At 42.0% G+C, this 25,946-nt stretch overlaps 2 protein-coding genes across 3 annotated transcripts in view; both read right to left on the reverse strand.

Moving 5' to 3' along the window:
- Positions 1–1,514: 1,514 nt before the first annotated feature.
- Utp6 (UTP6 small subunit processome component) overlaps positions 1,515–25,946 on the reverse strand; it is a 30,241-nt gene continuing 5,809 nt past the window's right edge. The window contains exons 5-20 of one of the 2 annotated variants that reach the window (XR_006149447.1): positions 25,662–25,709; positions 25,052–25,115; positions 22,978–23,096; positions 18,063–18,140; positions 15,969–16,050; positions 14,061–14,142; positions 13,142–13,323; positions 12,230–12,309; positions 11,546–11,623; positions 8,886–9,062; positions 7,776–7,853; positions 7,294–7,403; positions 4,909–4,975; positions 2,814–2,886; positions 1,625–1,846; positions 1,515–1,563 (exon numbers count right to left, since the gene is read on the reverse strand). Coding sequence is in view for 1 of the 2 variants with exons in the window: in XM_042692859.1 (XP_042548793.1) it covers positions 1,692–1,846; positions 2,814–2,886; positions 4,909–4,975; positions 7,294–7,403; positions 7,776–7,853; positions 8,886–9,062; positions 11,546–11,623; positions 12,230–12,309; positions 13,142–13,323; positions 14,061–14,142; positions 15,969–16,050; positions 18,063–18,140; positions 22,978–23,096; positions 25,052–25,115; positions 25,662–25,709 (1,473 nt within the window). In the remaining variant the exon portion in view is untranslated. Of the gene's footprint in view, positions 1,847–2,813; positions 2,887–4,908; positions 4,976–7,293; positions 7,404–7,775; positions 7,854–8,885; positions 9,063–11,545; positions 11,624–12,229; positions 12,310–13,141; positions 13,324–14,060; positions 14,143–15,968; positions 16,051–18,062; positions 18,141–22,977; positions 23,097–25,051; positions 25,116–25,661; positions 25,710–25,946 lie in introns of both variants that reach the window. The other variant, XM_042692859.1, reaches the window with a different exon arrangement.
- On the reverse strand, positions 21,166–22,970 carry LOC122118893 (cyclin-Q-like). The gene has a single exon (XM_042692873.1). The coding sequence runs from the start codon at positions 22,312–22,314 to the stop codon at positions 21,589–21,591; it is 726 nt and encodes a 241-aa protein (XP_042548807.1). The 5' UTR covers positions 22,315–22,970; the 3' UTR covers positions 21,166–21,588.

Genomic DNA, 25,946 nt, shown 5'->3' on the forward strand with positions numbered 1-25,946 from the left:
TAAGCATCTCATGGACTTTCCTGCCCAGGCTGGCCTTGAACCGAAATCCTCAGATCCCAGCTTCCTGAGTAGCTAGGATTACAAGTGTGAGCCACCAGCACCCTGCTCAAAACATTTTTTTTAAGTCAGCAGAAATCACACATTGATAAAATTCCTCTGGTCACCAAAACATCTCAAAAGTTCAGGAGCGAAAATAAACTTATTTGCAACAATGAAAAACAATATTAATAGTCAATATATTTTAAAAGCAAATTAAGAAAAAGTTTAAGTCTAAAAATATGAAAACCAAAACATTATTAACACAGAGAAATGCATATTAAAATAAGGGTATATCACTTTTCATCTATGAAAATTATAAAGATGAAAAACATAAGATCTGCCAAGCGCTGGTGGCTCACACCTGTAATCCTAACTACTCAGGAGGCTGAGATCTGAGATCTGCAAATTTTGGTTCAAAACCAGCCCAGGCAGGAAAATCCATGAGACTCTTATCTCCAAAAAGCTGAATGTGATATAGCCATAGGTGTGAGCAAAAAAGAACACAGGGACAGTGCCCAGGCCCTGAGTTCAAGCCACAGGACCAACACACACAGACACAAGTGTTGCCATTTTCATACAGGGAGGAGCAAATTGGCAATGCCTACTAATACTCTCAATGTTATATCTTCTGGTCCATTAATTCCACATCAAATGTCAGTCCTGCCGGACGCTGGTGGCTCACGCCTGTAATCCTAGCTACTCAGGAGGCTGAGATCTGAGAATCGCGGTTCAAAGCCAGCCCGGGCAGGAGAGACCGTAAGACTCCTATCTCCAATAAACCACCAGAAAACCGGAAGTGACGCTGTAGCTCAAGTGATAGAGCGCTCGCCTTGAGCTGAAGAGCTGAGGGACAGCACCCAGGCCCAGAGTTCAAGCCCCACGACCGACAAAAAAAAATGTCAGTCCTCTAAGGAAATAACCATGAATGTGGCCACAGACAAACAAGAATCTTTTTTTTTTTTGGGGGTGGGGGGGCGGAGGGTAATGAGGCTTGAATTCTGGGTTTGAGCACTGTCCCTCAGCTCTTCAGCTATCGCACTACCACTTGAGCCACAGTGCCACTTCTGGTTTTCTGGTAGTTATTGGAGATAAGTTTCATGGCCTTTCCTTCCACAGGCTGGCTTTGAACCAAGATCCTCAGGTCTCAGCCTCTTGTGTAGCTAGGATTACAGGCATGAGCCACCAGCACTTGGCTACTAGAATCTTTATCAGTAGATAAGGTAGGTGTGTGTGTGTGTGTGTGTGTGTGTGTGTGTGTGTGTGGCACTTGGCTACTAGAATCTTTATCAGTAGATAAGGTAGAGGTGTGTGTGTGTGTGTGTGTGTGTGTGTGTGTGTGTGTGTGTGTGTGTGTGTGTGTGTGTGTGTGTGTGTGTGTGTGTGTGTGTGTACTTAACCTGGGACTATAAATGAAACTAGAAACTAGCTGTATGGTTGGAAAATTACAGAAGGTCTGGACTAAACAGCTAGAGCCATTCAGTAAGCAGTTCTCTTTTTCTGAAAGATTAACACACTAACACAAAATTAAAACATGTCTCCAAATAAATCAGCCATATTGTCAGCCATCTCTGAAAAAGTTGCATATTGACTCAGAAATCTTCCCAAAGGGTTTGCAGTACAACTTCTCAAAGTTGGCCATGTTCTTCTCTTCCCTAGTGGCCAGCCTGGTACATGGCATGTTTAGCTACAAACATCTCTGCTGATTGTCCCTGCAACATTTTCATGGCTCGCCAATAGATCTGTCCACAGTTCTCAGCTCTACCAAGGGGGTGGTTCAATTCTTCTCTGATGTAATCCATCCAAAGATCTTTAAAAAGAACCAAAAAAAAATTAAACAGTTGGATTTCTGACAAGGCTTAAAAACAAATATTTAATATTAAGATTTCTAATAAACTTGACTTCAGGTTATTTCCCAAGTATCCTATGGAAAACAATTCACCTCCTAGCTTCTTCACACAAAGGGAGAGGAAAAAGGTTTATTTTTCCTGTTATAGGAAACTTTCACAGTAATCATGACAATCTATGTTATTTAGTGAAATGAAAAAAACTAGGGGCTGGGAAGTGGCTCAGTGGTAGAGCGCTTGCCTTGCATGCATGAGACCCTGGGTTCGATTCCTCAGCACCACATAAGCAAAAAGAAAAAAGCCGGAAGTGGCGCTGTGGCTCAAGTGGTAGAGCGCTAGCCTTGAGCTGAAGAGCTGAGGGACAGCGCCCAAACAGAGTTCAGGCCCCACGAACGGACCCCCCCCCCCAAAAAAAAAAAATCAAGGCCCTGAGTTCACAAAGAGTCACACCAAGCAGATCTTTTCCCTAAGCCTGCATTCTTAAAGAAGAACCACAACCACAGATCCCCTGGCTTGTGAAACCAAAAATTTTAAGTAAAAATTATGGATGACAGCTGGGGCATTACTAAAGTGGTACAGCATGTCAATCCCCATTCTCCCCACTACATGCATGCAATATATGTGTAATTATGCACAAAGGAAGGGAAGGAGGCAGGGGAAAGATTAAATTTTATTTATCTGTAAGAGAGCCATGGTGCAAAAAAAAAAGAGAAAGAAAGAAAGAAAGAAAGAAGGAAGGAAGGAAAGAAAGAAAAGAAAGAAAGAAAAAAAGAAAAAAAGAAAGAAAAGAAAGAAGGGAGGGAGGGAGGGAGGGAGGGAGGGAGGAAGGAAGGAAGGAGGAAGGAAGAAAGAAAGACTGTTCTAACCATGCTAACAGGTCACAGACTGCACAAATCAATGCTAGTGTGTCTGTAATTGAAGCTTACTTACCAGAATCTGTAGATCCAAACTCTCTTAAAGCCCTCTCATAATAATCTCTTAAATTCACCATCTTGCAGGATTCCTACCAAAAAAAAAAAAAAAAATCAGATGATCTTGTCTTAAATCCCTGTTTTAGAAAGTTAGGTATTTAAAGTAGGAGGAGGGTCAGGATTTAAAATAAACCAGCCTATTTCTCTGCCAGACAAAAAAAAAAAAAAAAAGCTCATCAGAATAAAGAAATATCAACCAGGAAAGTACTTTTTTCTGGTTATACGAAAAAAAGCCCATAGATTTTTCAGTGGGGAACTAAGTGGCCTCACAGAAAACAGTATTTGAAAGCCTTATAGGATAAGTAAGATTTAAATCAAGAAATACATACAGAAGGGTCTACCCACATGGCCAAGGATTTCTTCTTTTTGAGAATCTGGACTCTGACATATACCAGTTATATTTACCTTAAAACTTAGGGTAAACACTAGTCTAAACACTAGCATACCACCTTCAAGTTTCTTTAAACTCTCTGACTTAACTTAAACATTCTCTTACCTGAAAACAAGAGTATTAATACCTATTAGGAGTATTAATACCTATTATAGGTAATAAAGAGCTTACCAGCTGGGAATGTGGCTTAGTGGTAGAGTACTTGTGTAGTATACATGAAACCCTGGGTTTCATTCCTAAGTACCACATAAAAAGAAAAAGCCGGAAGTGGCACTGTGGCTCAAGTGCTAAGAATACTAGCCTTGAGCAAAATGAAGCTCAGGGACAGTGCCAAGCCCCAGGACTAGCAAAAAATTAAATAAATAAATAAATAAAGTGCTGACCAATTATGTACTTAACAAAATGGCTTTCTCTATTTTAACAGGAAATAACTACTAAGTTTTAAATGTCTTCTCTTTTGTTCCATTTGCCAAGTGGAGTAACATCTTCAGTCTAAAAATTATTTCATAGAATAAAATACTTCCTGCTGGGTGTCAGCGGCTTATACCTGTAATCCTAGTGCCTACAGAGTCTGAGATTGAGAATATTGCTGAAGTGGTAGAGGGCTAGCCTTAGGCAAAAAAGCTCAAGACAGTGTCCAGGCCAAGTTCAAGCCCCAGGATGAGAACAAAGAAAAAATAGAGATCTAAGGATCATGGTTTAAAGTCAGCCCAGGACAAAAAGTCATTGAGATGCTTATCTCCAATTAACCTCCAGACAAAAACAGAAGCTGAGCTGTGGCGCTAGTAGCAGAATGCTAACCTTGAGCAAAAGAGCTCAGAGACAATGCCCAGACCAAATTCAAGGACCAGCTTTTACAAAAACAAACAAAAACATTAATTGAGTGCCTATTCTCTACTTCACTAGCTAAGGCAAGAGACAAACTGGGTCCTGTGGAGAGAGGCAAGGCAATAGCAGCTCATACAGCCCAACCTCAGAAGGAAGCTTGCTGTCTAAGGGGCCACTAGAGTTTTCTGCTCTCCAGAAAAGCACTTTCTCCTTTTTTACTTCATTACCTTTCCTAAGCCAGTTTTATGGAAAAAGGGTTGGGTCAAGGGATCCAAATTTTTTTTTTTTTTTTTTGGTCCGGTCGTGGGGCCTGAACTGTTTGGGCGCTGTCCCTCAGCCCTTCAGCTCAAGGCTAGTGCTCTACCTACCACTTGAGCCACAGCACCACTTCCAGCTTTTTTCTTTTTGCTTATGTGGTGCTGAGGAATCGAATCCAGGGCCTCATGCATGCAAGGCAAGCACTCTACCACTGAGCCACCTTCCCAGCCCCAAGGGATCCAAATTTTGTAAGTTTTTGTTTGTTTTTTTGTCAGTCATAGGGCTTGAACTCTGGGCCTGGACACTGTCCCTCAGTTCTTCAGCTCAAGGTAAATATTCTACCACTTGAGCCACAGCACCACTTCTGTTCTTCTGGTGGTTACTTGGAGGGAAGAGTCTCACAGACTTTCCTGCCCAGGCTGGCTTTAAACTGCAATCCTCAGATCTCAGCCTCCAGAGTAGCTAGGATTATAGGCATAAACTACCGATGCCCAGCTATACTATGAATTTTTAAAATACCAGATAAGTAACCACAAACCCATTTTCTCAGATAAGAAAGGCTTAGAAGAATACTTACTTGCTCCTTTTCAAACTGCATCATTTTTCTAAAAAAGTCGACTGAAAATGGACGGCTTTCCTGTAAGCTAAAAAGGGGTGGGAAAAATGTTATCTTCCACAGTAACAGAAAACCGAGGCACCTTCACACAGGTAGTTTAATGAAGACCTGAATGGCCTTAGGACTGGACCAGACTCACATGACTGAGGGAACATGCTACGCCTCTAGCGATTTGCCCTTTGCCATCACCACTTCTTCTCTGCTCTTCTTGCTCATGTTTAAGCCTTAAGTTCTCACAACTCTATCTCCACATCTTTTGAAGGCCAAGAATTCTATTTCTAAGAATATGTTCCAAGGATGTAAGTTCTAATATGGACAAATACTTCCAGAGAAATGTTCCTCAAAGCTTTTTATTATTGGGGGTGGTGGGGAGACAGGAAGGAGATAGTGGAGCTTGCACTCAGGATCTTGTGTCTGCAAGACCACACTCCAGTCCTTTATGCTTTTGGGTTGTTTCAGATAGTCTCACTTTTTGCTCAGAGCTGGACTCAGACTGTAATTCTTCCAATTTTTGTCTGTCAAAAGCACAAGGATGACCTACACTGTACTACTATACCACAGGTATCTTAGTAAATTATGAAGAATGTTTATATAAGAAAGGCCAGTTCACTAGGAACCAGTGGCTCACTTGTAATCCTAGCTACTCAGAAGGCTGAGATCTGAGGATGAGGCTCAAAGCTAGTCCAGGAAGGAAAAATCCATGTGACTCTTATCTCCAATAAATCACTCAGAAAACCAGAAGTGGCGCTGTGGCTCAGGTGGTAGAGTGTTTGCCCTGAGCTGAAGAGCTGGGGACAGTGCCCAGGCCCAGAGTTCAAGCTCCAAAGCGTGTGTGTGCATGTGTGTGTGTGGGGGGGGGGGGGGGGGGGGAGGCTGGGCACCAGTGGCTCATAACTGTAATCCTAGCTACTCAACAGGCTGAAATCTGAGGATAGCACTTCAAAGCTAGCCCGGGCAAAAAAAAAAGTCCATAAGATTCATCTCCAGTTAAGCATCAAAAAAGCTGAAACTGGGGCTGGGAAGGTGGCTCAGTGGTAGAGCACTTGCCTTGCATGCTCGAGTCCCTGCGTTCGATTCCTCAGCACCACATAAGCAGAAAAAAAAAAGCCGGAAGTGGCGCTGTGGCTCAAGTGGTAGAGCACTAGCCTTGAGCTGAAGAGCTGAGGGACAGCGCCCAGGACCAGAGTTCAGGCCCCACAACCGGACCCAAAAAAAAAAAAAAAAAGCTGAAACTAGGGGCTGGGAATGTGGCTTAGTGGTAGAGTGCTTGGCTAGCACCCATAAAGCCCTGGGCTCAGGGCTGGGAAGGTGGGTCAGTGGTATAGTGCTTGCCTCGCATGCATGAGGCCCTGAGTTCGATTCCTCAACACCACATAAGCAGAAAAGGCTGGAAGTGGCACTGTGGCTCAAGTGGTAGAGCACTAGCCTTGAGCTGAAGGACAGCGCCCAGGCCCATAGTTCAGGCCCCACAACCAACCAAAAAAAAAAAAGCCCTGGGCTCAATTCCACAGTACCACATAAACAGAAAAAAACAGAAGTGGCACTATGGCTCAATTGGTAGAGTGCTAGCCTTGAGCAAAAGAAGTACAGAGACAGTGCCCAGGGTCTTGAGTTCAAGCCCAAGGACTTCCCACCCACGTCACCCCCCCGAAAAAAAAACTGGGAAGGTGGCTTAGTGGTAGAGAGCTTGCCTAGCATGCATGAAGCTCTGGGTTCTATTCCTCAGTACCACATAAACAGAAAAAGCCAGAAGTGGTCCTGTGGCTCAAGTGGTAGAGTGTTAGCCTTAAACAAAAAGAAGTTCAAGGACAGTGCCTAAACCCCTGAGTTCTAGCCCTAGGACTGGCAAAAAAAAAAAAAAAAAAAAAAGCTGAAATTTGCCAACACTGGTGGCACATGCCTGTACTCCTAGCTACTCAGAAAACTGAGATCTGAGTATTGAGGTTCAAAGCCAACTCAGGCAGGAAAGTCTGTGAGACTCTTTTCTCAACCATTAGAAAACTGGAAGTGGAGCTATGGCTCCATGCAGCGCTAGCCTTGAGCAGAAAAGCTCAGAGACAATATACACACCCTGAGTTCAAGCCCCACAACTAAAATAAAAAGCTGAAAGTTACATATGGCTCAAGTAATAGAGCCGAAAGTTACATATGGCTCAAGTAAAGCTCAAGGACAGCACCCAGGCTTTGAGTTCAAGCCCCAGAACGAACACACACAAACACACACACACACACACACAAACACACACACACACACTTCCTCAGACACCACTATGATATATCTAACCCAGGTATGAAGGGCTGAGTAGAGGCATAAAGACTAGACACAGCTACAAATGCCTGTGTGTACCTTTTAAACACAGCTCGGGCTTTTTTGTAGCCACCACTTCGGTATGCCCAATCCAGGTATCTGTCCTTCAGTGTTACTGAGCTGGCACCTGTGACAGCTACAAGAGCTTTCTATAGTTTAAAAGAAAAAAAAAAAACAAAGGGAAAAAGGTATGTAAGGGTATTTATAGATATCAGAAGCAGGGGTCTGGGAAGGTGGCTCAGTGGTAGAGCGCTTGCCTTGCATGCCTGAGGCCCTGGGTTCAATTCCTCAGCCCCACATAAGCAAAAAGAAAAAAGCTGGAAGTGGTGCTGTGGCTCAAGTGGTAGAGCGCTAGCCTTGAGCTGAAGAGCTGAGGGACAGCGCCCAGGCCCAGAGTTCAGGCCCCACGACCGGATGAAAAAAAAAAAAAAAAAGAAGCATCTGAGCTATTCAATAGTGCTTTAGGAATGCCCACTGATGAAATAAATACCCCTTCCCCACTCTGCAAGGAACAATCTTACCTTAAATATTGCTTCCGTGTCTTCACTTTTGGAACCTTCACTCCACTCTGCCCATAAAATCCACAAGGGGAGACAAACCTGCTCACATTAACAGACTGTTAGAAAAATAACTGCTCAATCACAAGTCAGGATACAGTAAAAACATTTGCACAACCATGTTCAATGCTGCACTACTCACAATAGATGTAAACAGCCTAGATGCCCAACAATGGATGAGTAGATTTTAAAAAAATGTGGTACATGAGCTGGGCATTGATGGCTCAATACCTGTAATCTTAGCTACTCAGGAGCTGCTGAGATCTGAGGATTGCAGTTCAAAGCCAACACCAGCAGAAAAGTCCTGATAAGACTCATTGGCAATTAACCACCAGAAAATCAGAAGTGGAACTGTGGCTCAAAGTGGTAGAGTGTTAGCCTTAAGCACAAAGGCTCAGAGATAGCACCCAGACCCTGAGTTAAAACCCCATGACAAAAAAAAAAAAAAAAAAAAAAGCAGTACATATATATACAATGCAATTTTACTCATCTATTAGAAAGAATAATATTATGTCATTTTCAAGGAAACAAATGGACTTGGACAAAATCATGCTAAATGAGGTAAGCCAGGCTCAGAAAAACAAACAGCACTTGTTTTCTCTCATATATAGGAGCTAGATTTAAAATACAAAAGGAAATCATAACTAGGGCTCTATGAATTTACACACAAATAAACTGACTAAACAAAGATACTTAGGGGAGGAATACAAAGGTGTAACTTTTCTAACAACTAAATTGCTGTTTATCAAAATGAATACCAGGAAATGGAAACGTGGGTACTTTTTTCTGGAGGTTGGAGGAGGCTACAAGAATGGAGGGGGAAGCTGGGCATTGGTGGCTCATGCCTGTAATCCTAGCTACTCAGGAGGCTGAGATCTGAGGATCGAGGTTCAAAGCCAGCCCAGGCAGCAAAGTCCATGAGACTCTTACCTCCAATTAACCAGAAAACCGGAAGTGGTATTGTGGTTCAAGTGGTAGAATGCTAGCCTTCAGCTGAAGAGCTGAAGGATAGTACTTAGTTCAAACCTCACAATAGACAAAAAAAAAAAAGAATGAAAAATACCCAACACAGACCTGTGGTTTCAGGTGCACAAAGGCTTTTTCAAAAGCCACAGCAATATCGGGGCTCTTTGAGTCAATCAGCACCTGCAGCCACAACTGCCATATGGTCACAGAGTCCTTGAACAGCTCAGTCCCAGATTCTGCTACCTCCAGAGCTTGCCTGCAGTCTTGGTGCAGCAATAACTCAATCTAAGTAAGACAAGGATCAGTGGAAAATCAATTATAAGAAAGCTTAAATTACTTATGTAAATAAGGCAAATTACCACCTCACTTGAAACAATTGTATCAACAGCTTTTTCAAAACCCACTGTTAAACAGGCACAAAGGGAACAATTTGGAATTCCTCCTTCTTTACAAGATCCTATCTATAACCATTATTTAAAGGTAGGGAAAAGCCAGGATGGTGGCTCAGGCCTGTAATCCTAACTACTCAGGAGGCTGAGATCTGAGGAAAGCAGTTCGAAACTAGTACAGATAGGGAAGTCCATGAGACTTTTATCTCCAATAAACTACTCAGAAAAAAGATGGAAGTGCCGCTGTGGCTCAAGTGATAGAGTGCTAACCTTGAGCACAAAGAGGCTCAGGGACAGTGCCCAGACCCTCAGTTCAAGCCCCAGGACTGGCAAAAATAAATAAATAAGATTAAATTTAAATTTAAAATGCTTGTGCCTCAATTTAAAAAAAAAAAAAAAAAAAGGACCTCGGGGAAGGAGGGAGGGAAGGGATGGTAGGGGGAAAACAATGGAGGGGGTAACAATGCTCAATAGGAAGTGTATTCATTACCTTACTCATGTAACTGTAACCCTCTGTATAGTATCTTTACAATAAAAAATAAAAATAAAATAAAATAAAATGCTTGTGCCTATACTAACAGGAAAAAAAAATGAAAACAAATTTCATTTTACAAAATTGAGAAAAAGTAAGTAAACGGCAGTATCCAGTCAGTTTTTTCAGCAATCATTTATGTCACACAATATCATAGGCTGGAATTCAATAATGAGTAAATCATGTATGTTCCCTGGGTCCTCTAGGACCTATAGTCTTTATTTTTTGAGGGGCCCATCTGGGGCTTGAACTCAGGACCTCGGCACTATCCTTCAGCTTCTTATGCTCAAGGCTAGCACTCTACCACTTGAGGCACAACTCTACTTCCAGCTTTTTGGTACTTTACTGGAGATAAAAGTCTCACAGACTTTCCTACCTGGACTGGCTTCAAACCTCAATCCTCAAATCTCAGCCTCCTGGATAGCTGGGATTATAGGCATGAGCTACCAGCAAATGCCTAAAACTTTCAGTCTAAAAAGAGTTGTCATGTGCCATTACAGAAAAAAAGAAAATCATCGGCTACAGGAGTTCAAATCAGAAGCATCAGTAGGATTTTAGGCAAGGATAGGAAAGGACTTCGAGAAAGGAAGCACTCAAGGAAGACTTAAGGAGAAACAAGTACCAGACAGGTGAATGTAGAGACTCCTACGAAAAGAGAAGAATATTCCTCTGAACCAGCGTGCAAGAGCCAAAGAATAGAGACAGCTTAGAAACTGAAGTTCAGTAATGACTGGAAGGCAAGATACAAAGACAGGACTAGAAGATTGGTCTGAAAGGAGTGTTAAGTCCCTTTATTCAAAGACAATGGGAAAAGACAGAAAAAAAAACTTCTAATTTTAACAGCTCATCCTATAAAGAAAAGCTTACAGAAAGGATAGGAATAGAATGAGCTAGACACTTAAGTTTAATGGTAGTATGTGGAAGGACTCTCATTTTAAAAGCCAAGTCAAAAATGATTGTTGAGGGGCTGGGAAGGTGGCTCAGTGGTAGAGCGCTTGCCTTGCATGCATGAGGCCCTGGGTTCGATTCCTCAACACCACATAAGCAAAAAGAAAAGAGCCGGAAGTGGTGGCTGTGGCTCAAGTGGTAGAGCGCTAGCCTTGAGCTGAAGAGCTGAGGGACAGCACCCAGGCCCAGAGTTCAGGCCCCACGACCGGACCCAAAAAAAAAAAAAAAGAAAGGGCAACATTAGAGATCTGAGCACATAGAATGTTTGAAATAGCCACAGTTGTAAATAGCAAAAGAAAAATAATGGAAAAGGAGCAAGCCTGTCATGGCATTGCTTAGAGACCACTTAAATTCATAGGATGAGACTGATATGCCAGCAATCAATAGCTCAAATAGAGGCAGAAGAAAATGCCAGGCCTGGCATTTTCCCACAGTTGCTATAATGGGAAAAGGGAATCTCAGTCTTGGAAGAGTAATAAAATAGACTATGCTGTATAGTATATGATATGTAAAAATTATGGGGAAAATGTTAATGTAAGAATAGAACACAATACAAAACAAGACATTACAAATAAATATAAAAGCCGGGTGTCAAGGGCTAATGCCTGTAATCCTAGCTACTCAGGAGGTGGAGATCTGAGGATTACATTTCAAAGCCAGTCTAGGCAGACAAATCCATAAGACTCCAATTAACCAGTAAAAAGTCAGAAGTGGAGCAGTGGCTAAAGTGGTAGAATGTCTGCCTTGAGCAAAAAAGCTAAATTAGAGTGCCAGACCTTGATTTCAAGCCCCAGTATAGGCAATAAAAAAAAAATTAAATAAATACACATGACACCAGCACAAAACAACTGGAACACGATGTGTGGAGCTGACAATAAATGTGCTTTCCATGTTCTTACCCACTGCTTGTACTGCAATTCTGCGAGGAGCTTGAGTTCATGAGCCTTTTTGAATGCAATCATGGTTCTTTCTAGCCTCTGAAATGAGAAAGATCCCTCAGGTCACTTAAAAGATCCCAGCAGAAGTCTTATAACCTCTAATCTCAGCAAAAGCAGTTCTATTTCTGAGAATTCAAAGAAGGATCTGCAATACTCCTGAATGGTGGTGTCACTCTCAAGATGAGGTAAGCAGGTGCACCAGGCACATGGCAATAAAAATAGAGCCCCATGGACTGGGAAGGTGGCTCAGTGGTAGAGCGCTTGCCTTGCATGCACGAGGCCCTGGGTTCGATTCCTCAGCACCACCTAAGCAAAAAGAAAAAAGCTGGAAGTGGCACTGTGGCTCAAGTGGTAGAGCGCTAGCCTTCAGCTGAAGAGCTCATGGACAGCGCACAGGCCCAGAGTTCGGGCCCCACGACCAGACCCAAAAAAAAAAAATAGAGCCCTTCCCCACCTTTGGCCATAAGGGCAAAGCAGACCAGGACCTTCAGAATGACAGGTCACTACCCACTAAGAGAAAGTGAGTGGTTAGGCGTGATATTACATAAGTTGGCCCAGACCCTGAAAAGGCTGTGCTTCTTTTCTATTTTCAAAAGACAGGCACTTTCTAACCACCCTCTGTAACTATATAACCTAAATCCTTACCTTCCCTCTGAGGAATGAACTACTTGTCTTCTTAGAAACTCTTTCTAAGCAAAAGTTGATGTAACACTTCCACATGGCCTCTGGAAAAGTCAGATTACATTAATCAGATCACCAATTCTGACCACAAGGCATCATACATCCTTTCTTCAAAGGGAAATTCTCCTCTGGAGAATTTTAATTACCTTGTTTAAGAAAAAAAGAGGGGAGGACAAGGCACTGGTGGCTCACATTTGCAATCCTATCTACTCAACAGGCCTGAGATCTGAGGATCAAGGTTTGAAGCTAGCCTGGCTAGCCTGTTAGAACAGTCTGACTCTTGTCTCCAACAGCCACCAAAGATATGGAAATAAGCTGTGGCTCAAATGGTAGAGTGCCAACCTAGGAGGAAAAAGCCAAGGGAGAGTGCCCTGACCCTGAGTTCAAGCCCCCTTATTGGCACAACAAAAGTAAATAAATGAATAAATAAAAGGAAGGAAGAAAGGTTATTGATTATATAGCTCATTGAACATATCAACTGAATAATGACACAAACTTGAAAGCTTTATCCATATTTCCTGTCCTATCTGTCTTTTATTCCCTACCATTATAAAATAAAAATTGAGCTGAGTTGCTGGTAGCTCACACTTGTAATCCTAGCTACTCAGGAGGCTGAGATCTGAGGACCAGGGTTCAAGCCTCAAGACCCGCACAAAAAAATAGTAACATTAAGTAAAAATTAAAATTTCCCAAGTACTATTTCCTCCAAATAAATGAACATAAATGCTATTATTGAGAAACTTTCACCATCAGAGAAAAAAAAGATGGCAAGCCCGATCCAAGCATTTGACAAAATGTACTATGGAGAGACTTTCAGTAAAGATGCTGAGCAGAAAAAATAGCACTACTACTACTATAACACAGGGTAAGTTTCACCTGTAGGCAGAGTCTTCACTGCCTCTTCATAAACAGCACAGCACCTCTCTTCTCTTTGGCCCAACTCCACTGCCCTGGCTTGTTTCGTTGTAGGCTGCTCTTCTGCGTTAGATATGATCTCTAATTCTTGACGTGCCACATAATCCCAGGTGAGAGGGTCATCTGTGTGCAAAGCCTGAAGGCTGAAAATTACAGCTTATTGACATTTTGCCAGATGAAGAGACTCCATCCAGAAGATCAGACAGTAGCCTGTGGTCTATAAGCGCACACAAATATACTTTACAACTGCAGTACTGTAAGAACCACTTCCTAATTAACTCGCCAGTATATCTTAATATATAGTCAATGCAACAGAGTTGTCAGACAGTTAACTGCATTGCATTCACAAACGTTATTTTCAAGTTGGCTCTCAAAGGCAAATTAGTTGCTGTGTGAGTATAGAGGCCTCCTTGAATCTTGGAGGACCTTATTATATCTAGGCTCTTGAATATGTATAATAATAAAGGCAGAGGAAAAGCACAATCTAGTCCTCACCAAAACGTGATAACCCTGATGTATCCAAAGGAAAGACTGATCCAGGCTCTCTCTTAACTCCCGGGGAATCAAAGGGGCCTATCTAAGAATGGAAATAACCACAAATAACCAAACATTAAAGAGTGAAATTATCTGCATCCCTAGCTATAGAGTTATGAATACAACTCTCATTTTATGGACAAAAGAGATGCCAGGAAACTAGATATAGATTCCAAAAGGAAGTCAGTAAGTCAAAGAATTTCTCTGAGAATATACTCATTCGTAATAGGATATAATTTTTCCTAAAACTTTAATGTGGCATTTTCTTTCTCCTCTTTCTAAAAACCTATGAAATCCTTCTCACAAGGCCAGAAGTAAACAGATTCACCCTGCCACTTCTACTTACTCATCATAGATTTCTTTTTGTAGATTTTTGGCAAAGTCAAATAGCTTCGCGATAGAAAGAAGTGACACATGAAATTCTGCACCTAAAATTTTTTAAAGCAGAGAGAATAATTACCAGTTAGACTGCAATGAATCCAATTTTCTTCATGTACTGGAATTAATGCCTTTTTTCTGTCGAGATAGTCTCCTAATCTCTTATTTTGCTCAAAGCTAGTCCTCTACCACTTGAGCAACAGCACCACTTCCAGTTTTTTCTATTTATGTGATACTGAGGAATCATGCATACTAGGCCAGCACTCTCCCACTAAGCCACATTCCCAGCCTATCTCCTGAACTTTTTGCCTGGGCTAACCTGAAACCATAAATCTTCCCATCTCCCTCTCCTGAGTAGATAAACTTAGATGGTATGAACCACTGGCACCCAACACGGTTGTTGCTTTGAAACAGGGTTTCACTGTATATCCTCAGCTGGCCTCAAACTCATTGATGCTCCTGCTTCGGCCTCCCAAGTGCTAGAATTAATATATACAACACCCCAGCTTTTTGCTTTTGCTTTGCAGGTACTGGAGGATAATCTAGGATCTCAGGCATGCTAAGTGCATGCCCTACAAGTGAGCTACACTTTCAGTTGGGAGTTGATTTTTTGGTTGTCACTTTTTTTGTGTTAGTGGGTTGGTAACAGGGATTCAACTCAGGGCCTTGCACTGTCTATTGGCATTTTTGCTCATGATTGGTGCTCTACTACTTCAGCCAAGTCTCTCCAGTCTGGTATTTTTGCTGGTTAGAGATAATCAAACTTTTCTACTTGGGCTGGCTTTGAGCCACAATCCTCAGATTTCAGCCTTTGAGTAGCTTGCATTACAACAGGTGGGAACACCATTGGTACCCACTGGCCTTTTTTTTTCCTTGAGAAATTGGACAAACTACGAGGGGAAATCATCCCATATTCTCACTACACAAATAAAACCATTATTAATATTTTGGAATATTCATGAGTACTTCTTTTATTGAGAACGTAATAAGGGTATAATAGACTAAATTATCAGTCTACTTAACTCCCAATGAGTTCAATACTCAATTAAATCTTATTGAAGCTAGGAGCTGGTGGCTCACCCCTGTAATCCTAGCTACTCAGGAGGCTGAGATCTGAAGATCACAGTTCAAAGCCAGCCCAGGCAGGAAAGCCTGAGACTCTAATCTCCAATAAACCACCAGAAAACTGGAAGTGGCACTATGGCTCAAGTGGTAGAGCCCTACTGACAGTGTTCAGGCCCAGAGTTCAAGCCCCATAACCAGCAACAACAACAACAAAAAAAAAATTGCCGGGCACCGGTGGCTCACGCCTGTAATCCTAGCTACTCAAGAGGCTGAGATCTAAGGATCATGGTTCAAAGCCAGCCCGGGCAGGAAAGTCCAGGAAAGTCCATGAGAATCTAATCTCCAATAAGCCACTAAAAAAGCATAAGTGGCACTGTGGCTCAAGTGGTAGAGCACTCGCCTTGAGCTGAAGAGTGCAGGGACAGCACCCAAGCCCAGAGTTCAAGCCCCACGACCAACCGGAAAAAAAAAAAATACAAGGCATTATTCCTACAGAGTTCTATATACATTCCAATGATTTTTTTTTTTTTTCATTTGGTCATGGCACTTGAACTCTGGGTCTGGGCACTGTTTCTCAGCAATTCAGCTCAAGGCGAGCACTCTACCACTTAAGCCATAGTGTCACTTCTGGCCTTTTCTGTTCATGTGGTGCTGAGGAATTGAACCCCAGGCTTCTGCATGTGAAGCAAGCACTCTACCACTGAGCCACCTTCCCAGCCCTCTGATAAAAATTTTATAAAACTCCCTAACAGTCCAAATTATAATCAGGTTTCCCTTTTCTATCACCAATAAATGTTTAAAAGAAACACACCTTTAATCTTGCTTACAGAAGTTTTGTAGATGATCCTCGCCAACTCACCCCTAAGGATTTCTTCAGGCTGATCAAAATCCCCCTACAAAATGTTATATTAAACATGACTTAAAAGAGAGTACCAGTAAACAGGTAAGTATGACGGTAAAATGAATGGTCCTGGACTGCCATGCCACATAACCTCTAGGAAACTGTGTGAGCCAGTTCCATCACTTGTAAAATGCACAGCTTGAAGACAACTGGTATTCCAAGTAGGTCCCTTCAAGCTCCTAACAGTAGGGGCAAGATCACAAAGCCTAAGTCTATCCTCCATTTAGTCCAGAATAAGTCAGGTGTACATGCTTTGATTACTCTTCTAAGATCTTTTGTAGATAAGACTATTCTGAGCTGGGCGGCGATGGCTCACGCCTGTAATCCTAGCAACTCAGGAGGCTGAGATCTGAGGATCGCGGTTCAAAGCCAGCCGGGACAGGAAAGTCTGTGAGACTCTTATCCCCAATTAACCACCAGAAAACCAGAAGTGGTGCTGTGGCTCAAGTGGTAGAGCACTTGCCTTGAGCTGAAGAGCTGAGGGACAGTAGGCAGGCCCAGAGTTCAAGCCCCGAGACCAACAAAAAAAAAAAAGAAAGAAAAGTTCTGAGTTAGAAACTACAATAACAGACAATTCAACAAAGTCCCTTTTTCAGCTCAAAAAAATTTTAGAGGAGGTACTGGGGTTTGAACTCAGGGTTTCACACTTGTTAAGTTTGCAAGCCCTCTAACCATATGTATTTTTTTCCATAGTTTTGAGATATCTGGCTTTTTGCTGGGACCAGTCTGAACAGACCTTTTTTTCTTTTTTTGGCACTGGGACTTGAACTCAGGCTGTGAGTTCTTGCATGGCTTTGTTGTTAGCACTCTACTACTTGAGCCACACCTCCATTTCTTGTTTTGGTGGTCAAAGATAAAGAGTCTCACAGGTTTTTTCCTAGGCTGGCTTCAAACTGTGTCCTCAGATATTAGACCCCTGAGTAGCCAGGATTACTAGTGGCTCATGCCACAAACACCTGGCTCCCAACTCTCTTAATTAAGTCTCTTACACTGGTTGAGATGACAGGGACACAGCACCACACCCATTTCTGTTGAACTGGGGATCTTGTGAACTTTTTGCAATCTCCCACGTAGCTGCAATAACAGCTACAGGTTATTCATCTCAAACCATGGCTCATCTCAAACCATGATACTCCCATTCTCTACCTCTCCAGTAGTTAGGATTACAAGCATGAGCCACAGTACTCAGCTTTTGTTTGTGGAATTGTTGTTCTTTGAGACAGTCTCACTTATGTGGTGCTGGCTGGCCTAAAACTTCTGATAACCCATCCCTCCTTCCCAAATATTGGGATTATAGGTGTACACAATACCTAGCACTTCAACTATGACATTCTAAATCTTTCTTTAATTACATTTTAAAAGTTTACAAAAAGGAAAAAAGCTGAGTGTGTTAGAGCACACTTGCCATTCTGATACCTTAAGAGGCTGAGGCACAGGGCTAGGAATATGGCTTACTGGTAGAGAGCTTGCCTAGCATATATAAAGCCCTGGTTCAATTCATCAGTACCACATAAACAGAAAAAAAGAGAAGTGGCACTGTGGCTCAAATGTTAGAGTGCTATCCTTGAGCAAAGAAGCTCAGGGACAGTGCTCAGATCCTGAGTTCAAACCCCAGGACTGGAAAAAAAAAAAAAAAAAGAGGCTGAAGCAGAACAGTAAACACTTCAGAAAATAAAAAAGGAAGGGAGGGAATAAGGCTAGAATACATGACTTCCACAATCTTTGTTAAGTTCACTGAACTCATTAATACATCATTTAATGAAATTATACAATATTTAACAAAAGCATTGTCATTCCATCAGTAATAATTTGAGGACTACTTCAATTAGTCTCACTATAATATCTTTAAAGCACAAACATTAATTAAATCAACTCTAGACTCTTCTTCAGATTTCAAAATATGGGGGGAAAATATATACATATATATCAAAGATTTTTCTCTTCCTCCTAAGCAGGTTCAATAACTATACATCATTAACAACTGACAATATACCAGAATCTTACCATGTCCATGGCAGCCTTTTCAAATTCTTGCTTTTCCTTTCTCAGTTTCTCAGCATGCATCAGCTCCATTCTAAAGTACTACAAAAGGGAAATAATGACCTGAAATTCCTTAGAGATACTTATTTTTCAATTAGAAACATCAAAGATGGCTTTTTGTTTTAATCTATTAATATCACACACAGAAAGGTCAGGAATCTTATGTTTACTTTGTTATGAAACTAGTTGACAATGATAAGGTATAGTAGAAATATTTTATGCTCTTCTAACACACACTCTAAGGATATCAAACACTTGAAAAATATTTTTGTATCCTTAGTTAACAGTTTACAAATAGCCCTAAGTCCAACCTTAAGTTTTTTTGGCACAGTGAAGCAACATGCTAAATAATGTTGCAACAATCCAGCTAAGAAGTACATAAGTTTGTCATCTAACAACGAAAGTTTCTGCAAGTAATTTTATTTATGGTTTCCTAATACATATCAAAAGTATCAACAAAGTATTAAGCATCTGGAGCTGTGCACCAGTAGCTCACACTTGTAATCAGGAGGCTGAGATCTGAGGATCACACTTCAAAAAACAGCCTGGACAGAAAAGTCTATGAGACTCTTATCTTTAATTAACCACCAGAAAACTGCAAGTTGGGCTATGGTTCAAAGTGGTGGTGATAACTTTAAGGGAAAAAGCTCAAGGACAGCTCCCAGGCCCAAGTTCAAGCCCTACCAAAAAAAAAGAATTCTGACTTCTAGCCCCACTAAGCATTAAAATAACAGAGTACATCAGACCCAATAAACAGAAACTTTTAATTATTTGCAGTTTCAAAGATGTCTAAAATTCAATGGACAATCAATCACTCATCATACAACAAAACCCAGGAAAATCTCAACTTGAATGAAAATCTATCAAGAGATGACATAGATATAAGAATTATCTGACAAGGATTTCAAATTGCTTTCATACTATTCTTTACTGAGGAATAAAATAAACAACTTGAAAAAAGTGAAATAGTATCAGCAAACAGAAGAAATTAGGAGGCTAAGTCAGGAGAATCTTGCATTCCAGACCAGCCTGAACTACATAGCAAGGTTCTATCTCAAAGCTGGGTACCAGTGGCTCACACCTGTAATCCTAGCTACTCAGGAGGCTAAAATCTAAGGATTGTAGTTTGAAGTCAGCCCTGGCAGGAAAATGTACAAGATTCTTATCTCCAAATAATCACAGAAAAAGCCAGAAGTGGCACTGGCTCAAGTGGTAGAATACCAGGACTGGCAGAAAGAAGGAAGGAAGGGAGGGAGGGAGGGAGGGAGGGAGGGAGGGAGGGAGGGGGGTGAGATGGGGGAGCGAGGAGGGGGAGGGAGAAAATGTCTCAAAAAAAAAAATTAAATTATAAGAGCCGGGGATATAAGTTAGTGGCAGAATATTCCCCTAGCATATCAAGGCCTGGGTTTGATCCCTAGCACAAATTTAAAAAAAAAAAAGAAAATTCAGAACTGAAAAAAAAAAATTTTTTTAAGCCAATAGTGGACCAGGCAGTTGGCTCACCCCTGTAATTCTTCTTTTTTTTTTTTGCCAGTCATGGTACCTGAAGGTACCATGGACAGCTGGGCACTATCCTTCAGCTCTTCAGCTCAAGGCTAGCGCTCTACCACTTGAGCCACAGCGCCACTTCTGGCTTTTTCCGTTTATGTGGTGCTGAGGAATCGAACCCAGGGCCTCATGCATTCGAGACAAGCACTCTACCACTGAGCCACCTTCCCAGTCCTCACCCCTGTAATTATATCTACTCAGGAAGCTAAAATTTGAGGATTGCATTCAAAGCCAGCCTGGGTAACAAAATCTGTGAGACTTTTTTTTTTTTTTGGTCAGTTGTGGGGCTTGAACTCTGGGCCTGAGCGCTGTCCCTCAGCTCTTCAGCTCAAGGCGAGCCCTCTACCACTTGAGCCACAGCACCACTTCCAGCTTCTTCTGTTTATGTGGTGCTGAGGAATCAAACCCAGGGCCTTGTGCATGTGAGGCAAGCACTCTACCACTAAGCCACCTTCCCAGCCCCACCTGTTAGACTTTTTTAAACATTTTTTTTTTTTTTTTGTCGGTCGTGGGGCTTGAACTCTGGGCCTGGGCGCTGTCCCTCAGCTCTTCAGCTCAAGGCGAGCGCTCTACCACTTGAGCTACAGCGCCACTTCCTGTTTTCTGGTGGTTTATTGGAGATAGGAGTCTCACGGTCTTTCCTGCCCGGGCTGGCTTTGAACCGCGATCCTCAGATCTCAGCCTCCTGAGTAGCTAGGATTACAGGCGTGAGCCACCAGCGCCCGGCACCTGTTAGACTTTTATCTCCATTTAACCATAAGAAAACCAGAAGTGGTACTGTGGCTCAAAATGGTAGAGCAAGGTCTAGGAACATAGCTTAGTGGTAGAGTGCTTGCCTAGCATGCATGAAGCCCTACGTTTGATTTCTCAGTACCACATACACAGAAAAAGCCAGAAGTGGCACTGTGGCTCAAGTGGTAGAGTGCTAGCTTTGAGCAAAAGAAGCTCAGGGACAGTGTCCAGGCCTTGAGTTCAAGCCCCAGGACTGGCACAAAAAAAAAAAAAAAAAAAAGGTAGAACATTAGATAGCCTTGAACAAAAGAGCTCAGGGACAGTGCCAAGGCCCTGAATTCAAGCCCTATGATGAACCAAAAAAAAAAAATCAGAAACAGAAACAGTAGCATGCCCAATAGTACAACAGAGAAGCCAATTAACTTGGAGACTGGCCCTGCAATAGTAAACTATACATTACAATAATAACATATAACAAAATATGCAAGAAAATAAATCTATGTATGTTGAAAAATGACAACATACATGTAGATATGAACTGTAGCAATGTTAATTTCTTATTTTTGATACTATACAATTTTACAAATATAATCATTGAAGAAACCTAGGTGAAGCATACCCTAACCTCACTGTATTATCTTTGTGACTTCCAGTGAGCCTAAAATTACTTCAAAATAAAAAGTGACAAATATATATATCAAACTATAAGAAAGCCAGGGTACTGTTGTAGAAATAGGAAATAAAATAAATGCATGATTAGTACATACTATACAGTGGATTTATCCAATATTTTTGATTTGTACCATTTTTTAATTACACAAACAAAATTGCATCTGTGTTGCATATTCACACTTATTATAAATCTGGCTTTAAGAAGATCCCTAGGGATGAAGTCCCATCTGTTCTTTGACTCTCCAGTCAGTGAGCTCACATCTTGGTTGCAGTCAGTCTTCTCAAAGAACAAAGGGAATGCTGCCACCTCAGACAGCAGCACATTGTGAGCTCCTTGCACAGAGGAGGCACAGCTCCTCACAATGTCTGGACCATGCTGCTAGGGACAGTCAAAGCAACAGTGTGTCATCACCTTCACCAGCATAACCAGTCCTCCTCGCTGGTCCTCAGGGCACTAGGCATGGCAGCAAAGTGATGGCACTATTTCCAGGCAAACAACCATCATGGACTTTTCTTTGGGCAGGCCAAAGCTAGAGGTTTAGGGGATCTCTGTGTCCATGGCATAAATCTGAATGAGATCAGACACAATGTTATCAATGATTGGCTTGGTAAGGTCTTCACTAAACACCTGCCACCATGGCTTCTCGGCCTCCTCCTCAGCAGGGACTTCTACTCCATAGACCTGTAGGGCCAGGTAGAGCACAGCCACGGCCAGGTGCTGAGGCTGGAAGCGAAGGCACAGCCCCCCGTGGTAGCTGTCCCGCAGCAAGGCCCAGGCCACGATGGCAACAGGAGTCCGCTGCCAGCTGTATCGATTCAGCCAGTGTTTGAGGGCCATCAGATAGTGGAGCAGGTACTTGTGCGGGTGCTGGAAGGAGACCTGGAAGCGCAGGGCCCTCAGCACAAGGAGCTCACACTGCACAACACTATCCCGGAGCTCCCAGAAGCGCGAGTCCAGCTCCAAGGGCTCGCTGCCTGGGTGGAAGTAGCTGTTGGATACATTGATGATGTCTCTGATTCGCAGGTGCTGCTCCTCCACCTTGCCCGCCAAGTAAATGGATGACATGGCGACGAGGTATGGGTCATAAGCCTCCAGGCTGATCTCGCGAAAGAACTTATGGTAGATGGTGCAGGCAGTGGCGATGGGAATGGAGCGCATAGCTAGCTTGACACCTGCCTCCATGATGAACCTTGTCACTCGGAAGTGCACCCTGGGCTCCGACCCTGCCACCCCTCCAGAGGTATCTGAGTGAGGGGTCTCCATGAGGCCACCACGTAGCCCCAGGACTCCCTTCCTAAAAGCAGCAGCAGCAAGGCCAGTTCCAGGGGTTCTTAAAGGCTCTCTGCTGTCACTGCACTGACATAAGCCACATCAAGGCAGAATCTTTAACTGGTTTTTTTTTTTTTTTTTTTTTTTTGCAGAGCAGTGCTGGGAACTAAACCCAGGGCTGAGATAGATTAGGCAAATGTTCTACCACTGAGCCACATCCGTAGCCCAGTGCTTTACAGTTAAAAGACATTAACATTTTAAAAAGACAAAAAGCTTATACCTTTTAAATGAATAATTCTGCTTCCAAAAAAGTAAGGAGTTTATCCTAAAGTGCTAAAATTTCATATACAGAGATGTGAGAGCAAATACTGGAACCAATCTAAATGCCACAATACAGGAAAAATGAAAGATTTATTATAAAAGAAGCAGTCTGTTAATGTAGGCATAAAATAGCTACAAGTGGTAATGGTACATGGGATTCTAATGCTCCTTTCCTTTCCTGTTAAAGCTACCAAGAAGCTGTAATGTTTCTGTTATAGAAACAAAAATATGAAGACAGGTGAAAAATGGGCTCAGGAAAAAAAAAAGGAAATACACAGCAGTGTTAATAGCATCGGCCCTCAATCAAGTCTTTCATCCTGTGACACACTCACTCACTTCCTGATAGAGTTTCTGGCACTCAGGATGAAAGCGCAGAGCACGAAGAAAGAGCTGTCTTGCACTTTCAGAAGACAAGCGATCTTCCATTTCCCATTTGGCTGCCATAATCCACAAAGCTGTAAGAGAAAACACATGAAACATCATTCATAAATTAATCAAGTTAGGCAAAGACACACCAATGCTCCCATTGGTGTGAAGGAGGGGCAAAATTTTACTCGAGAGTTTTTTTTTTTTGGTCGGTCATGAACTCTGGGCCTGGGTGCTGTCCCTGAGCTCTTCAGCTCAAGGCTAGTGCTCTACCAGTTGAGCCACAGCTCTACTTCTGGCTTTTTCTGCTTATGTGGTACAGAGGAATGAACCCAGGGCCTCATGCATGCAAGGCAAGCACTCTGCCACTGAGCCACCTTCCCAGCCACTACTTTGGAGTTTTCTAAGCAAATAGGTAAATGTAAACATGTTCATTCTAAATGATGGAGATGTAAATGCCTATTACTGTATTTTATCATATCTAAAGCCAACATACATTTTTTTAAATTTAACTACAATGTTTATTCTTCTAGTTTTACTATTTGTTTCTTATAAAAACACAAAAACTAAGATTCTATATTTTGAAATCTCAAATAATTTTAATCCTCTTGTCTCTTGCTCTTCTCATGTCTTTTTGTTTTTGGTCAGTCATGAGGCTTAAACTCGGCCTAGTCACTATCCCTGTACTCTTTTGTTCAAGGCTAGCACTCTACCACTTTGAGCCAGAGCTCTACTTCTGGTTTTCTGGTGGTTAATTGGAGATAACAGTCTTGTGGACTTTTCTGCCTGGGCTGGCTTTAAACTAGCCTCAGTCTCCTGAGTAGCTAGGATTATAGTCATGAGCCACAGCTCCCCACAACATTCCATATTCTTTCAATTTTTTTTTTTTAACCTTTTTTTGCCAGGGTCTAGGCACTGTCCTTGATCTTTTCTCTTTTTTTTGCTCAAGGCTAGCACTCTACCACTTGAGCAACAGTGTACTTCTGGCTTTTTCTATTTATGTGGTGGTACTGAGGAATTGAACGCAGGGCTTCATGCATGCTAGGCAAGCAATCTACCACTAAGCCACATTCCCAGCCCCTCAAATTTTAATTCTATTAGTACCAAAACCAAAGGCACTTTAAAGTTCATAAATGCTGGTGCTAGCTGGGCACTGGTGGCTCATGCCTGTAATCCTAGCTACTCAGGAGGCTGAGATCTGAGAATCACAGCACAAAGCTAGCTGGGACAGGACTCTTATCTCCAATTAACCACCAGAAAACCGGAAGTGGCACTGTGGCACTTGCCTTGAGCTGAAGAGCTAAGGGACAAAGTCCAGGCCTAGAGTTCAAGCCCCACGACCGACCAAAAAATAAAAACAAAAAATAAAAAATAAATGCTAGGTGTTAGTGGCTCATGTCTATAATCCTAGCTACCCAAGAGGCTAAGATCTGATGATGACAGTTCAAAATTAGCTCAGGCAGAAAAGTTCCCATGATACCCTTTATCTCCACTTAACCACTCAAAAACTGGAAGTGGCGCTGTGGCTAAAGTAATAGAGCACTAGCCTTGAGCTGAAGAGCTCAGGGGCAGTGCTCAAGCCCAGAGTGCAAGCCCCATGATCGACCCAAAAAATAAAAACAAGAATCTCTAAATTTGTCTGGCTTTAAACTATAATCCTCAGATCTCTTGAGTAGCAAAGATTACAGGCCTGAGCCACCAGCTCCAGCCTCCTCATATTTCACTGCCTCCAACAAAAAATGGCCTTTCAAGGAATGATCTATTTATTTTCCATCAAGCCAAATGAACTAATAATCCTTTTTGTCTATAGATACAATACCTGGTCAAGTATCTACTGGCTTGCAGTAAGTAGGGATGAGCTAACAGGAGTTAGGGTTAGGGTTAGGGATGAGCTATCCAGGAACAGAAACTACCAAGACAAATTATCTAAGCTCAAACCCACCAAAAATATTGTGTAAGTTCAAATCCTCTTGGGCTTCTCAAGTAAGATAATTCCAAAACAGCTTGAATCTAGAAAAAAGAACTCATAAGGATTTTACCATACCTGGCTTGTTCGAATGAATGGCCAACATGGCAGAGAATATCTTGCTAAGTTGAGCTTTAGTACCCTGTAAAAGATAAAGAAAAATTTCTACTTCCTGTACAGTGAAATCATTGCTATTAATCTGTAAGGAACATGGACTGTGCCCACCCTGACTACAAGCTGGAGTTTGGCTCAAGTAGTAGAGTGCTTGCTCAGCAAGCACAAGGTGCCAGTATACTCACACACACCCCCCAACCCCTGCAAAAAAAAAAAAAAAAGAATCCAATAATGAGCAAGATCTGCTATTGTTCAGGACACACCAATAAAAGCAGACATACTTGTAGTGTTCTTCTACCTAAATCACTAAACATGTCTATTATTTTTAAATTTTTTCAATTTTACTGAATAAATATGTGTAAAAATGATTTTCTTTTCAAATGATTTGAGTCATTTATATAGTCACTCAGGTATATAAATGTTATACTCAAGTTCAGCCTCAGCCTTCTTGAGTTCCTTTCCCATTCTTAGACAACAGCTTTGGGAAAACATGGAGTTCAGTAATGAAGCCGCTTTTTTAAAAGGTTTTAAGACTAACAGAAACAAAAGGGAAAGAAGACATAGTTGTACTCACCCATTTCTTACAAAAAACTACATAGGACAGCCAAAGCTGTACATCATCCTGCAAGAAAAGCACTCTGGTAAGCTGCCTCGCCTTAACTTTATATGTAATATACCTTCGCAATAATTTAGTTTGTTGACAACATAAGCCAAGTTCCAGAAGATCTCATTACCATGTGCCTATGAGGATCTTCCTTAGTGAGCGTAACCACAGTAACTTAATCTGACTCTCCACTCCCATCCCACCATCTCCAAGACAAGTCTGTTGTCTACCCAATTTGTTCAGTGCAGGTCTGAA

Source organism: Dipodomys spectabilis, unplaced genomic scaffold (assembly GCF_019054845.1).
Source record: "Dipodomys spectabilis isolate Male_0828 unplaced genomic scaffold, ASM1905484v1 ptg000004l, whole genome shotgun sequence".
NCBI lineage: Eukaryota > Metazoa > Chordata > Mammalia > Rodentia > Heteromyidae > Dipodomys > Dipodomys spectabilis.

Excerpts from the sequence above, each read along its gene's own strand:
- LOC122118893 (XM_042692873.1), bottom strand. The coding sequence starts at position 22,314 with ATGGAGACCCCTCACTCAGATACCTCTGGAGGGGTGGCAGGGTCGGAG.